Genomic DNA, 16,069 nt, shown 5'->3' with positions numbered 1-16,069 from the left:
AATGGTTAATTCTTTTATCACCCATCATTAATTATAAATGTAAGATACAGCCCGCATCAGCAAGCTCTGAATGAAGAGCCTCTCCCATTTTCTTTCAAAACAGCGAGGACTAGAGACAAGTTACAGAATTAACTGAAGGTTCTGGCATGACTGTAGGTGTGTCATAGCATGGGCACTTGTGAGCACAAAGTCAAGAAAATCTTCAAAGGCAAAAAAGACTGTAGGTCCCCTCACGGCTAAACAGGAGGGGGACGATTTGTGAACCGATACCGTGCCTAGGAAAGACTGAAACAGTCTAGTCAAGACGAACCAAGCCAGGGCAGCAGAACCTCTAGAAGAAGCTCCACGTCAACAGTTTTTGAGTTGAGAAAAAACATGGCTACAGCCACCAACATTTTAAGTCTATTTTTGTTTTTTCAGGTTTGATCTTTTTCTTGGCTGCTTCTTTGGTCTCTGCACAGCATTCTTTACACTGGTAGGGGGCAGTCTGAGAGTTACTTCATTGTCCTCTGCATCATCATCCATCTGAGAACCTTTCCGGCGCTCAAGCACTGTTGGAGTACAGACCGGAGTAGGATCCTGAAGAGATCAGAAAAACACAATTCATTGCAAAGCATCTGCCAGAGAAAGCTGTCACAGCCTCTGTGGTACCACAGGGCACCTCAGTCCGGCTCTCCTTCAGAACTTCCACACATGAGGGAAAATAGTTTTATTTTTATAACTAGCTATTTTTGTAGACATTACTTCTTCAGACAAAAAAAAGTCATCTTCAAAAAAGTGTAAGTGAAAGGCAAATGTAATTAATTCATGTTTTCTAACATATCATTATGCAAATTTGCTTTCTAAACTTTGTATTTCCTGACTCAAAGCACCAGTAATGCCAAGACGAAAAGAATCAGGGGCAGGGACAGTGTATCTGAGACTGGCGTACAGAAATGCCACACTCAACCCACAGCAGAGCTGAAACGTTCCAGCTTCATTATCTCCTTAAGTTCTCAGAACTCAGTTGATTGAACGTATGACTTATCCTCTCTTCCTCACAACCAGCCCTGTCCCAGTTTACACAAGCAAATGCAGCAACACTAAAAAAACCAAAACCAAACTCACATCAGCGATGAAACAAAACAGAAATGTTAACACCTTACAGACTTTTCAGATTGTCAGTATCCCAGATCTCAGTCCTGATGACCTGAGCTTTCCTTTCATCCCACTGCTACTTTTAGCCAACATTAGTTTTCAAAATACTGGAATACCATGCCTGGAGGGCTCGAGGGAGGAGGGACAGCATAGCATGTAAACGGGGACAGACAGCACTAGACTGTATTAATGGTTCAACTTCCTTTCTTCAAAACAGCCTGGTATTATACGGTAGCACAGACCAACAGAAGGATGCCAGTAAGGAAGTCAGCTCGTGCCAGTTTAAAGCACAGGTGTAAGTGGTGTACAGGTGACTGCCCCCAGTACCCTGTGTTTCTCCAGCCTCTAGTTAGTCCTGAATAGCTGTCAGCAGACACACCACTGCCTGGACACACCTCCGGACAAGCACTGCTAGTTACAACACGCTGAGCGGAAGCCTTTGCTGTTAAATACTTTGTGCAAGAGAAAGAACTGAGAGGATACAACCAACCTCCCCCATTCAAGAATGTTAATCCATCTTAAAGAAGCTACTTCTGGCACAAAAATCTCTCAATCAAACAACATAAACGTTTTCAGGTGTTGAAATTAATACAAAGATACCAGTTGCAGACTTGAAACATCTGCCCCAGTGTGAATGGTGGAGCGTGGTGCTTGGCACCACTAGGACCATTGGGTCTTACCTGGCTGCTCAAAGAAACGTTTGGTTTTGATTGCTTGGATGTTTTAACTTTTTTTCTCTTTATGGAAAGATCCTGTGCAGCCTAGGAAGCAAAACAGATCAGGTGGATCACTACAAACTTCCCTGTTTGTATCTAGAGGTTTCTTTGCCTCATAACTACAAAAGCTTTGCATTAGTAAGATTACTTACAGCACTACAGAGGTGATCTTGTTTGAACAAAACCACCCAAAGTGATGTAAGAAAACCTGCTACTGTGCATTTAAGAAAAATACCATGTTAATCAGCATTGCTTAAAATTCAGGTACTTCACCCAAGCACTCTGCAAATGAGCAATGTCCTTTGTTAGCATAGGCAGGATCTATGGATGGACGGTCTAGTCTTGGGATCTACCCTGCCAAAGCCTCCCACAGGGTTTGGGCAAAAACTCTATCTTCAGTGACCTAGAGTCAAATATTAAAACCACAGACTATCCAACTGTTCATACTAACAGAAAAAAAAGAATGTCTTCCCTTTGCTCCAAAAGTAAACCCGCATATACATACAGGGCAAACCAGCAACAGCCCTACACTAATTTCCAGGAGCTTCTATACAGTTCTTAAAGCAAGTAGGCCTCCCTGGTGCTCCAGGTTCTTTTACCAGCTGCACAAAACCCACATGATTTTCACATATTTAGCACAATCTCAGGAACATGTTTAGTTCTAAACACTAAAACGAGTGTTTAGACAAAACACTCGTTGAAACAATGTCAAACTTACAAATCCTGGGAAGTCATAATCGAGCCCCTTTTCAGCCAGCCTCTTCCGTAAAAGTTTCTCCTTCCGTAGCAGCCGCTTTGTCATCCGTGCCTTCTGAACCAGTGAACGTATCTTATTGTACCGCCTGACTGCTGGCAGAGAAGGCTTCCGAAATATTTTGTTACTGTTTTTGAAGAGGTTTTCATGGACCCTTTCAGGAGATATGAACTGACCTGTATCACAAACACATGACACCAAGTTATAGCAGAGCTACCCTTCTCATGAAACATACACATAAAGAAAAGGAATAGAAAGCTCAGTCCCACATAAAGCCCTTTTGGGACACGACTTCATTAAAAACTCTCCAGACAGTCCAAAAAAATAACACATATAACTATGAATTTCTGTTGCAAGCTAGAGGACTTGCACTTCAGCTTATACTTACACTTTAGCAATCTTTCAGAAAACAGGTAATTGTTCATTGTGTCTGCAACAATTTTGGCCACATCATCGGACTCAAATTCTATAAATCCATAGCCTTTGCTATTTCCAGTCTGTGAGCAACGACAGAAAGAAATCTGAAACAATGCTTTGATACTTGAAGAACTACAGGAAAATTACATTACGCTTTCAAAGTTAGAGCCCTTTCTCAGCTAAACACAAATAATTTCTTGAAGTTTAGTGAAAACACGAAAAGCATCAGATTTAGTCCTAAATTGGTATGGCATATTCATAAATATATATTTGCATATGAAACAAACTGTGCACCAATACTTATTTAAAAAAAAAAAAAAAAGCTGCCCTGCATTACTGCTGTTCTGTTGTTACCAAGCTTATATAGCAACATTATAGTGCGTTTATAAATCCAGAAATGGTAGTTGTTAAATTTATTGAGCACAAAGCAACACGAACCCTAGGGCGGAGCGTTTTCCATGACATTTCACATTCCACCTTTAATTAGTCTATTCTGGCAACACTTCTCACATAAGTGTATTTAGTCGTGGAAAAAAAAAAGGTGCTACACTAACTGCTGCTGAAACTGCCTATTTGCAATTTCGGGACTCACGCCAGCAGCCCGACGCTCCTTCTGGAAGCATTATTCTGAAGACAGGGCGTTAAGCACGGTGCGCCCCTCTGCTCACTCGTGAAACCGCACCCAAGCTCCCCACGTGGCCCAGGCGGGGGGTGGGGGCGGGCAGGCCGCGGGGGGCTGCCGGGGGCACCTCACCGCCCCGGCAGCCCGGGCACGGAGGAGGCCTCAGAGGCTCCACGGGACTGTACGGCCCAGCCTAAGGCGGCCCGCAGCGCGCACCGCCGTGCCTCGGGCGCCCCCAGCGAGCGGAGGGGCGGCCCGGCACGTTCGGGGGCGGCCCGGTCCGGGCCCCCAGAGCGCCGCGGGGGCTGGGCGCGTTTTACCTTCTTACTCCTCGAGAGCCGGAGCCGCGTCACGGTGCCGAACTGCTGGAAGTACTGGTAGAGCTGCGGCTCGCAGAGCCACCGCGGGAGGTGCCCCACGTACACCACGCCCGGCGTCAGCTCCTCCTGCGGGGCACAAGCAGCCGCATCAGACCAGGCCGCGCCGGGCTGGGCCAGGCCAGGCCGCGCCGCCCCGGGCCCCGCTCACCTTGGCTGCCCGGTTCTTGCTGGCCCGCTGCACCTTCTGCTGTAACTCGCGCTGCAGCTGCGGCTCCAAGGCCAGGAACGATGCCGGTGCAGGCGCACCCGACCCCGCTGCCCCCTCCATGCCGCGCTCGCCGCCGCCGGAAGCGCGTCACTGCCCCGGCAGGCGGCGGTAAGGGCGCGCAGGCGCGGGGCGCGGTCGCCCAGCTACGGGGCCCGGCACCGCCACCACGTCAGCGGGGCCAGCGCGGCCCCCCGGGGCGGGCTCTGAGGCGCGGAGCCCCCCGCTGGGGCGAGCAGCTCCCCGCGGGCACCCGCCGGCGCCGCCAACCTCCCGGCTCCTCTGGCCGCTGCGGCGCGGCGCGGTCAGGCGCGGCACGGGCAGCCCCGCGCCGGCGGCGGCGAAGGCCACCTGCGGGCGCGAAAGGCCCCGGGGGCGGGAGGCGGTGGCACCATGTCGGTGAGCGACATGTTCATCGCGCTGCAGGGCGTCCTCACCGCCGACCAGGACATCCGCGAGGTGGGCGCGGGGCCGGGCCGGGCCGGGGGGGCGCGGGGCGGGGCAGTGCCGCGCCTGACGGCGGCCTGTGCCCGCAGGAGATCCGGAAGGTGGTGCAGGCGCTGGAGCAGACGGCCCGGGAGATCCTGACGCTGCTGCAGGGCGTGCACCAGGGAGACGGCTTCCAGGCCAGTGAGTCCCGCACGGCTGCCCGCCAGCCGCCGGCGGCGCCGCGCTCCGCTTCCCGGGGGGGCGGCGGTGGCGGCGGGCGGGTCCCCCCTCAGCGCCCTCACGGGCGCCCCTTTGCCGCGGGTCGGGGGGGAGGCGGGCGCGGTGCCCGGCGCGGGACGCTCGCAGGCCGCCGGTGGCAGGGGCTGCTATCCCCGGGGCGCTCGCAGGCCGCCGGTGGCAGGGGCTGCTATCCCCGGGGCGCGCTGCGTGGTCCCTCCCTCCCCTCCCCAGCCTGGCACATCGCTGTCCCGGCACAGGGGTGTTCTTTCCACAGGTGTTCGCTTCCTAGGTCGTCGAATTGGCCCGCAGGCTTTCCTCTAAGCGACGCGATGTAGAGCTTTACATTCTGCTAATTTTACCATTACCTGCTGGGCCTTTGTAGCCCTTTCCGCATCTCATCACCCCGTCTCCCAAAAAGACGTGATCCCCAGTGCCTTAGGGGGGGTGTTCAGGTTGAGGGGGGGAAGCTTTCGTCTGGTTTGTACGAGACTGACTCTGTGTGCATGTACGCATATATAAAAATCTGCTTAGTGTGGCAAAATATAAAGGGAATTTGCAAAGGCTGATAAAGCAGAACCTGTCCTCGTACATTTGAGCAGCAGCTGGCATTGTTCGGCTGTTTTTGAGGTTTGGGTTGTAGCTAGCCTGGTTCCTTGCTTTCAGCCCAAATTTGTTTAAGATGTCAGACATGATGTGTCTGGGCTAAACAATTTCCTCTGGGCCATGAGAACAGCACTATAGAGCTAGATGTCAAATCTGCAGCTTCTGATCCCTTGTCCCCATTTTTCAACTTACTGGGGAAACTAGTGGAATAAACAGCTTTTTCCCTTAAATGTGCAACTTGAAAGCTATTTTTTTCAAGTCAATGAGTATCTCCTGAGAAGAAGCAACCAGTCTGACTTTCCTGAAGGGTCTTGAGAGGAATTTGGGAAAGGGAGAAATCTGCAGGCCACCCTCTGAAGGTGAATAGAAGACTAAATTTTATCAGGTGCTGTTTTATTCACCTGTAGAGCTGACTGGTTGTTACCAGCCTGATGCTGTTTGCCAGCACATTCATGCTAGAGCTGGAGGCCTGGGAATTCTCTGGCCTCTGAGAGGGTCAAGCAATGTACAACACCTGAGATTTGACCTTTGTGGACAAGTGCAGCTTCCATCTGCGTAGGAAATCTGGCAGTGCTAAAAAATAAAACTACTGATCGGTTAATTTACACGGCATGCACTCATTTTTCTAAGCTGAGTAAACCTGTGGGTGTTGTGACAGTTTTTTTGTCTGGATATCAACTTCAGGGGCTGCTTTCCCGCATTTAATGGTAGAGACCACTGTGCAGCTCAGTGTATTTTCACTTGATTTTTAATTCCTGGAGAGAGCTGCTCCTGGAACTTGCAGAGTCTGAGAAAAGATTTGTAATAGTTAAAGTGGGAAAAAAAACCCCAAAACCCACAACAAAAAAACACACACACCCCCACACCAGTAAAAAAAACCCCAGACCTCAGCTTATAATTCTTGCTATGCTAATGAATATATGTATAATAGGTTAGGAATTAACTCATGATAGTAGTTCTGTCAGTTTGTCATTGATTACAAGCATAATAAAGTAAATAAACATTTAGATTAATAAAGGTTTACCGCAAAATAATACAATGCCGGGTAACAGAAGGATTGTTAGGGGGATAAATAGCACTTACCAGATGTCCTGTGTTCAGACTACATTTTTGTTTCGCAACGGTTGTGGTTCTGCCAGTGTAGTGCGCTTAAATGGCTGTTGGGCTTAGTACCGCATCTTGTTCTTTGAGTCAGTATCACATTTTTACTAAGAAACTAGAATATTTCTTCCTTGGTAGATGGATAAACAATGCCTCTTGTAACTATGAAAGGGAGGATTATTCATTGCAACAGAGTTCTGGCTAGACAGCCTTATATTTATTTGTTCCAAGATGTAAGTAAAATTATTAACACTATTAATAGACTATATTGAGCTATAAAAACATTACATTATAAATAAACTATATAAACTAGTAACTAATTAAAAAAGCAAAAATACTATTAATTATTACAAGGTCACAGGTGACATAGTAATTAATGATACTTAGTGACTGCAGCTGTATTGCTGTCGATGGTTTAGGCTGCTGCTGCCGCCACCAGAAGCTGTACTGCTTCTTGTGGCCTGGCCCTCATGCCAGTATAAGTGGAAGATGACTTTTTCTCCCACAGCCTGCTGGCTGATCCTTTGTAATTATTCTTGCATCATCAATTGAGGCAGAGTGATGAAAACTCGAGGAGACAACAGAGGGCTGGTGAAAACAGGGAAGGGATTTGCACCAGACTGAGCAATACATTCTACCAAAGAAAAGGCTGAGGGGCGCCACGAGCTCTGTTAGAACTACAGGCAGCTGGAAGTTCGATGGAGGGCTGTTTCCTGTCCTTGAATGCCAGTCAGTGGTATTTAAAATCTTATCTTGCACAATGTCTTTCCTTTGTTCTCTGGGAACTTAAAGTACCTCTTGGTTAAACCTGTTGAGTTTTTCATCTAACCTCTCCTACTGTGGGGCAGCCACCTACAACCGACAACAGCCGTGTCACAGTGCCAGCTCCTCTGTGTTCTCTCTCTGCGCTGAGCGTGAGACTGTTTAGCTGTGGGGTAAGCACTTTCAGCCCCAGCCTTTATTCAGTTCTAGGGAAAGGAAGGAAAACCAGCAAAGCCTTAGGCCAGCAGCCTCCCAAAGAGGGTTGGAGGATCTCTCTTTCAGCTTCCTCTGCTCCCTGTCCAAAGTGGAGTTTGAGAACTGCTCGGGAAGCTCTTCAGGGCAGTGTGTGCTGCAGCCTGCTGTCAGCTGATGTGAGTCTGAGTGACAGGTAGGGTCTTTGGAGGCTGAAAGTCAACTGAGTATGTCTTTGCTCTCAAAACACATTGTGTCAAGTTTAGCAAAACATCACTGGTGGTATCTGAGGAGGGACAAGGATAGTTTGAAGTTGGGAGGTTATATGTGTATTGTTGGGCGCTGTTGTCTGAAACTTTGCAGTAAAGATTTTTATTTTTTTTTTGCCACAGGTTCTTTTGACAGAAACCAAAATACAAATTTATTCCTTACTTTGTCCCCAACTGCCACACGACAGATTACACAACTGAGGCAGGCACCATAGTTTGAGGATGGTGGTGTTGTGAACAAAGGGCAGTTGTCAGTGAACTTCACACATTTCTTTCATTCCAGCTGCCACATGGAGCACTTTCACCTTCTGCTTCCTGAAGCTTTTAATTTTAAATACCCTCCCTCTTTTTTTTTTTTTAACAGAAAATATGTCTTATTAATTGAAAGAAGTTTTTGTAACACACTGAAGTAACTCCTAGTAGGGCTTTTTTGATAAAAAGCATTCATTGCAGCTTTCAGATTTAGCTTCTATGCATCTTGTTGAAGTAATCCTAACTTCTGTACTCAAGATGCAGGAGAGCCTGTCGGGTTGATCTTCTGCCTTCCTTGGGCCACGACCAGGATTTCTGAGAAGGCTGCAGTTAAGAAATGCTGGTTTGATGAGTTCTGTGGGCGCTGGTGCTGTGGGCGCAGTGTGGCTGTAACTCGCGTTAGTGAACAGGAGGTGGCAGTGGGTGGTGCAAAACAAGAGACCGTTTCTCCGCAGAAGGGTAACGTACATTGGACCGGCTGCAATCCCTTTTCTTCAAATACATCATTTGAAAGCAGGAAATGCAGTCTCCTCAAGGGATGTTTTGCCTCATCTAACCTAACTGATCAATAAGAAGAAAGTACCGTAAGATTTTAAAATGGAGAAAGAAAAGTTGCTTTTCCTTTGACTGTACAAGTCCGTTCCTAGTGTTTTCTTCTGTCAGTGTCCATTACAGAATGGGTTCTTCATCCATGACATAAGTTTTACAGCAGCAGTAATTAGTCATGATTAGCAGTGATTCTTAAATAACACTGGGGCGTTTTGGCCCAAGTTTGGAACTAAGGACGAGAGCAGATTAGACAGCCCAGGCCTCGGGACTATTTCTCCTCTACCTGTGTGACTTGTGGTGCAGCAATGAGTGTTTCTTAGATAGTCTGCTGACATTTGGGATCAATCTTGGACAAGAAAAGGTTGTAAGTAGCGCTGTCTACGCTAGAATACTGTTTATAAACCCCTGTTCTCTGTCAAGTACTGAATGTTGCACTGTTTCTTTTTCAGTACCAAAGAAATGTCAGAAGGCTCGTGAACACTTCAGTACAGTGAGAACGCAGCTGGAATCTCTGAAGACCAAGTTTCCTGCTGATCAGTATTACAGGTGTGCAGGATCACACACAGCTAGACATGGATATGGGAGCTGCCTGGGCATATTTGGCATCATTACTGGGGAAAAATGATTTAAAGATTTATGGGCCAAATGCCTCTTTCTGTTTGAAAAGCAAATCATGGTAGAGAGGTGTGAGGTTTTTACCAGCATAGATAAAAAAAATAAATGGAGCGTTTGAGCAAAAGCATAATTTTTCACTAAAAATATCCAGTATTAAATTCTTTTTCAATAAGCTTTTTAAAAAAAGAAAGCAAAGTTTAAGAAATCAGCGTTCTATTGGAGCCACCCTTGTTTCTGGGAGCAGAGCATTTGCTACTCCATTAATTTCAGTGAAGTTGCTAGGTTTGGGGCATTTCTGAAAACAGAGCTCTAAATCTGTCATGAAATGGCTGTTTGGCATTGCAGACACTAAATGAAGTTGTCACCTTTGTGTTTTGTTGTTGCCAGGAGGGGACGATGTCTAGCAACATTCCAAAGAATAAGAATCTTGTCAGCTCAAATCTGCTGAGGGAAGATGGGAGGGAAAGCCCTGATTGTCTTGTGGGTGGGACAACCTGAAAAACTCCATGAACTTGAGTAGGTGTGTGAGAGGTGCAAGCAAATACTAATGTCCAGTGTAGTATCCTAGGGGGTGAAGTTATGGAGTACCGAAGAGGTGACTTGAAGCTGGTGGTGTTTTGATAAGCAAAAAATACTGTGAAGTGCAATGCATAAAGGTGGAAAATGTAATGTATACATAATGTATGCTTGTTGCCTGGCTCTCCAGTAATAGATGTTACTTACTTACACTTTGCCTTGGTGTGTTCTTCAACAGATTTCATGAGCACTGGAGGTTTGTGCTTCAGCGGTTGGTGTTTCTGGCAGCATTTGTAGTCTACTTGGAGTCAGAAACGTTAGTGACCCGAGAAGCTGTTGCAGAAATACTTGGGAGTAAGTTAATATTGTAACTGAAGAGAAATGTGACTGTTTCAGACACTGTAGCTTTCAGAGGTATAGAGAAACAGCAGAACTTCATTTCTTACCAAGAAATAGGTTACAAAATCTGGTATTTGTTTTCATTATATGAACAACAAATTCTTTTAGAAGGTGGAAATCAGCAAATCTAATGTGAACAAAAGTACTTATTCATTAATGTTTTTCATCAGTGAAGATTATTCATTCAAATTGCGTAAATCTACCAAAAGAATAATACAAAAATGAGAGCTTATTTTCCCCACTTTTTGTTTTTGGTGTTTAAGAAGTGTGGAAAACAGATTAAATTCTCATGCTGTAAGAGAATTGTGTCCTCACAGAGCAAAGAATTTGAAAAAAATTAGGAAAATATTTTTCTAAAGATGACTACAAATCCTTCTCCTGTATATTGATGTAAATTCAGTTATGCTGTTGGATCAATTGTAACCTGTTGCACATCCAGTTGAGGATGCACAAGATGCTAAATCAAAATGCTGAGAAGAGGCAGTAATCACATCACATACAGGAAAAGGCTGACTTTTATTTTGTAATAATATTTCATAAATTTGATATTTCATATTAGCTCCAGTAAACAAATGCAATTTTAACTCACTGGATTTTGCTCATGTGCAGTACCACCTGAGTACCACTCTGTTTTTCATCTTAGTTGAAGCTGAGCGAGAGCGGGGCTTTCACCTGGACATTGAAGACTATCTTTCTGGTGTATTAACACTCGCCAGTGAGCTGGTAAGGAAGATATTAGTGCATATATTTGGGTTAAAACTGACCTGAAAAAAAAGTGTTTTCTGACTTTCCCAAGTTGTTCCTGGAAGTTACGATACATGCCTTAATCTGAACTTCTAGCAAACTGCCTCTCTGTGTGCCAGAGTTGTTCCTTGCTGATATTTTAAGATTTAACTATCACTTGGTTAAAAATCCAGGATTATGGTCAACAAAAAGGTAGATCTAAGTATAAGTAGCCTGACTGCGTGGAACAAAACGGCTTCATTTGGTAAAGTAACTGATGAGAATAGTGACATGATTGGGGTGGGTTCCTCTGCTGATACTCTCCTGTGTGCTTCCTCTCATTCCTTCTCGCTTCCGCTCTTCCCTTTTTAGTCCAGACTGGCAGTGAACAGTGTCACAGCTGGTGACTATTCTCGCCCTCTCCGCATCTCCACTTTTATCAACGAGCTGGATTCTGGCTTCCGTCTCCTCAACCTGAAGAATGACTCTCTGAGGAAACGTTACGATGGCCTGAAATACGATGTCAAGAAAATTGAGGAAGTGGTTTACGATTTGTCCATCAGAGGACTCAATAAGGAGGCAACGGTTGCTGTGGGTGGAGAGAAATGAAGGATGCTCATTTTAACAGCATCATTGATTACCTCAGATGGTTGCCAATTTAGGAAGCGTGTTAGTGAAACCTTCCTACAGTAGTTTAGAAGAACTGCAGCTGAAAGCTGCTCTCTATTTTCTTACAAAAGGTGTTGTACGGGTGTTAGATCTCAAAATGTTTTGTTAAATCATGTCTAGATTAGGGGAGGAGGCTCTCTGTTTCCAGTGGAATTCCTCTGTTAAAACACATGGTGCCATTCAGTGCACAGCAGCAATAGTAGTCACTGACTCCCATGAGGTGGAATTCTCTGTAGTTCTGTAGCGTTGCTTCACTGCTCTGGCAGCAATGTGCTTCAGCTGTCTCTGCTCACACACCTTTAAAGATGTGTGCTCACTGCAGATACATGTGATGTTTTAAAAACCACAGTGTGTAAATAGGTATACATTTTTTTAAGACACTGATCGTTATTTTTTTGCCTTTTTGTTTCTTAAAATGGCTTCTGTTAACATATGCCCCCCTTTACTGAGAAATTAGTGAAAATATTCCTGAGAATGTCTCCATTGGAACTAGTGTATTGCACCCGGGCACATCTCTCTCTCTCTTTCTGTCTTGTTGTTTTCCTTCCCTCCAAGGTTTCTGTTACCAGGGGGAGCAAGTTTTTCTCAAACATCTGCTTTCACTGGCTGGTATTTGTTTTACTGACATAAGTAAATGCTGAGTTTTAATATAGTCATTTGCCTTGAGAACTCGGTGTAACCAGTTTTTTTTTTTTAACTACACGGTTTCCAAATAGAGAAGTGCTAACTGTTAAACTGCAGGTAGAGCCTGAGTAGCCATACTGCATCTGTGCTCTGGGGTTAAAAAAAAAACCAAAACCCACACCAAAACTATAGCTCATGTTGTAAAATGTTTGTATCTTCAGAAAATGGGAAAGTACTACCTTCAGGTACTTTGCATGTAAGATGTCTGCAAACACCAACCACCCCTTTCGTTTGTGGAAATGGACAGACTCATACCTCCCAGTCTGTGTGGTCTCTTGTCCTAAATGACTGAGTTTTGCCATTCTTCTCCTTCTGCTGGTGTGGGAGGGTTAAGGAGAAAAACTGACTTCTTTAGGAGGACAAGTATTTCCAGAGGATGAACGCGGATAGTCATGGTTATGTGGGGTCTGTTAGTGTTTCTTTTTTTTTTTTCTTTTCTTTTTTTTTTTTTTTTTTTGTGTAGCAAAATTTACCAGTGTTTCAGTTAGGGTTTGGTTTTTTTTATTGGAAGAAAATGGTTTCTTTGTTATTTTGGCCAATAAAAGCTGTTCTTTGATTTTGGCCATTTGTTAACTGCCTGTTGTCTGGTTATGTGTTGTTACTTGCTTTCCTTCCTGGGAGCCTACTCTGAAATACTAGAATTCAAGTTCAGACAATAACAGAATTCCTCGCTTTGGCTATGCGCTGTCCAATGGTGTGCTCTTACCCACTCACTGGTGAGTGGAGCCTAAGTCAAGCCACAGATTTTATGTTTTAATTTTGAGCAGCTTCAAGTAAAACAGGAGAAGTATGGAGGAGTTTGTTGTTACCAAATCCAAGATGTGGCACGGTTCACCTTCTGAGCATCTCAGTCTTTCATGTTCGTCCTCACCCTTTGTATCTTACGTCACATAACATAGGTAGATGGTAATATTCCTCTTTCACAACTGAAGAAAATGAGGGTGTAACTTCTGAGCCCCATGGCAATGACAGCTTTCAAAGTAGTTCTTTGTTCTTGCCCTGTGCCACTGTTTGCTGCTTTCTTGCTTTAACCCTGGGGAGGTGGGAGGAAGGAAGGACCTTAAGCCAGTTCTACTGCCAAAACCAGATATTTAGGGTGAAACAACATCCTAAGGCTCCGAGACACAGCCGTGCAGACCAAGGTCACGCAGGAAATCTGGGAGCGGGGTATTAGAGAAAGGTTTCCTGAGCAGCAGTCTGGTGTCTCTCGGGTTGGAGGACTCCTGGCATGTGGACAGGGACATAAGGCCACGTGGCAGGGTAGGTTTCTGGTTGCAGGGCAGGTGTTTGCTAAGGCTTTGCACTGGCGTAAGTCCCAGATGCTGTGGTTGCTTTTGGTCATGCAACAGGTCTGCTTCCTGACCTTCCTGACGTGGGATCCCATGTGCCTGATGCGGCTTTTCAGCAGATCCTAATCTGCCAGCTCTTGCATCCTGGGAGGTTTCCAAGAGCTGGCGGAGATACAGCAGTGCTGTGCCACAGGCACAGAGGTGCGGATACTGTGGGAGGGACAACTGGAAGGGCAAGTATCTTGGGGCTTCCAAAGTCTGCAGGGTGTGGTGTCCTTTTGTGCAAGGCTCTGTGAAGAGCAAGCGCCTCAGAAAGAGATGCTGCAGTGTTGTGTTCCTGGAGGGTGTTTAGCAGACACCTCGTTCTTTCTGGTTCCTGGCTCTTGGGAGAGCCTAGCATCTTCCTCTGGAAAAGCATCATTTGCAAGAGCTAGTGCATGCCCAAGCCAGGTCTGTGGAAGGGAAGCTTCTGCACAGAGGTAGCCTGCAGGACCTCGTGGCCTTGATTGTGAATGCGTGTTACTCTGGTCCTAAATGATACCTTGTGTTTCTGTCCCACAGCTGGGAGCAGAGGGAAGAAAGGAAGGAAAGCCCAGAAGGACTTGGGAGGGGGGGGGGGGGGTGTAGGTGTAGGGGGGTGGCCTCTCTTCTCTGACCCTTCCCTTTCACGGGGGTAATGGGAGGAGGTTAGCCAGCGGGGAATGGCAGTGAGAGACAGCTCTGAGGACTGCAGAAGCTTGATGGCTCATGGTGAATTAGATGCCCTTGAACTCTGAACAAGTAACTCCTGTTGGTACTGAATGGACTGTGCAGCGTGTGCCAGCAGCTGGGAGGGGAGTGAGTCAGCGCAGGAGCTCTGGAGAGTGACTCAACAGCCAGCGCAGCTGTTCTCTGAGCCACTTCAGCCTGAGCACTCTCTTGGATCATCTTTGTATTCGCTCGCTGGTTCGGGTTTTTTTTTTCCCCTATCATGATGTCATTTGTGCGGGTTTTCTTTCAGTAAAAAGTGCACTTGAACAGTTGATTAACTGCTCTTTATTTATAGCACTGCCTGTTCAACCCCTGCAGATCAATGGAAGTGCTGACCTGAAGCCGTTGGGGAAATAGGGGTGAGCAGAGCTCCACGGCACAGGATGCAGAGCAGACCTTGGGGCTGGCTGTTGAACCAGGCTCTGTCTGCTGGAATTGATTAACCGCAGCCAGAGTCCAGCCACCTCTTTAAACTGGCACTTGTTGAAGGACAGGTTATCACCTCCAGACTGCCCTTTTCTGGTGCCAGCGCACGTCTTTGTGCAGTGAGCTGGAGCAAGGAGCTGATCCAGCTGAAACAATCTGTATTTTTCAGCAGTGTTTGCTCCCAGCCTGATTCACCACACAGTCCTGCACATGCCGTGCTGGTGCGCGGAGGGAGGCTTCTTCCTCTCCCTGCGGTGCCAGCTTGAAGCGTTCACTGAGCTGTAAGACTAGGTGGTAAACTGATTTTTCTTGCAGTAATTTAACTGCTTCCCATTTTGTTAGGATTGCCAGGAATTTTCTCTTTGGGTAAATAATTTGCCTTCATTTTACTGCAAAATAATGATTTCTGTGTTACAGAGCCTCACTCACATTTTTTAGCCAGTAAGGTCATTACACACAAAGGCAATTAAGGAGAGCAGGAAGGGAATACAGCTGACTCCTGGGGTCTGTGCGTGGATACTGACCCGTTACCCATCAGCAGTCCATCTTCCCTCATTAAAGTACCGACTGTTGCTGGATGCTGTTGTGCAACTGTACTGAAGTGTCTGTAGGGGCTGAATTCATTGAGTGTCATTAAACCACTGTTTGATTTTGAAAGGAATAGTCCTTTACAGTATGTATCTCCTGTACACGTGTTGTGGGTCAGGCATGAATCTCCTTGCAGGTTTCTCTGCCCGTTTATTGTCACATCAAACTGCAGCCCTCCTGGCTTGCACTAGTGAGCCGCCGCTGGAGGACTGCCCTGCTCAAGGGGAGAATGGCTGTCCTGAAACCAGCCCTTTCTTGAAGGAAGGGTGAATACACTCCTTGTCTGAATGCCTGATCATCTGCATGTTCATGTTACGGGTGTACAAATGCCTAACCTGCTTCTGTCGGGGAAAATGTAAGAGCCTGAGCCCTGCAAGGGTGCTGCCTGCTCCACGGGAAGCCCGACGGCTCCCATCCCGCTCGGGAGAGCTGTCGGCTGCCTGTGAGTCTGCACTGGAGCCCTGTGCAGCTCTCGCAGGCTTCTATGAAACCTGATGACCACCACAGTCTGCTAGAGACTCCAACAGGCGCTGCAGAAAGCCTGAAGGGAAGAAAAAGCCTGAGATTTCAGCCCCTGTGAAACAGTCCAGGGCTGTAAAGGCCATGTGCTTTTCACATGCTTTAGTTACCCCAGGCATCAGTCATGGGTTCTGCTCTGTGACTTTCTTGTGACCTCCAGGCTCCCCACTTTCATCTGTCGGCCCTTCCCACAACACCCAGAGAGATGTCTGATGTGGGTCCTCCCAAGGATGTGACTCTGGCACTGCAAGGGAAGCTCCTGC

General features: G+C 46.6%; 2 protein-coding genes across 3 annotated transcripts; one reads left to right on the top strand and one right to left on the bottom strand.

The window, feature by feature from the left end:
* NIFK (nucleolar protein interacting with the FHA domain of MKI67) lies at positions 1-4,329 on the bottom strand. Its single transcript, XM_037396911.1, is given in 7 exon segments — positions 1-426; positions 429-579; positions 1,818-1,898; positions 2,572-2,783; positions 2,996-3,104; positions 3,967-4,092; positions 4,175-4,329. Coding segments are annotated over 7 exon segments (846 nt in total). The 5' UTR covers positions 4,295-4,329; the 3' UTR covers positions 1-379.
* On the top strand, positions 4,229-12,807 carry TSN (translin). Of its 2 annotated transcripts, XM_037396910.1 has the most exons (6): positions 4,549-4,690; positions 4,768-4,861; positions 9,078-9,174; positions 9,998-10,113; positions 10,802-10,881; positions 11,254-12,807. In XM_037396910.1, the coding sequence occupies exons 1-6, from the start codon at positions 4,625-4,627 to the stop codon at positions 11,488-11,490; spliced, it is 690 nt and encodes a 229-aa protein (XP_037252807.1). In that variant the 5' UTR covers positions 4,549-4,624; the 3' UTR covers positions 11,491-12,807. The 2 variants fall into 2 exon arrangements, with proteins under 2 accessions (XP_037252806.1, XP_037252807.1); XM_037396909.1 differs by lacking the exon at positions 4,768-4,861 and having other exon boundaries at positions 4,229-4,690; positions 11,254-12,797.
* The last annotated feature ends 3,262 nt before the right edge of the window (positions 12,808-16,069 follow it).

Source organism: Falco rusticolus, chromosome 8 (genome assembly GCF_015220075.1).
Source record: "Falco rusticolus isolate bFalRus1 chromosome 8, bFalRus1.pri, whole genome shotgun sequence".
NCBI classification, from domain to species: Eukaryota; Metazoa; Chordata; class Aves; order Falconiformes; family Falconidae; genus Falco; species Falco rusticolus.
This window is presented reverse-complemented; position numbering and strand designations above follow the sequence as displayed.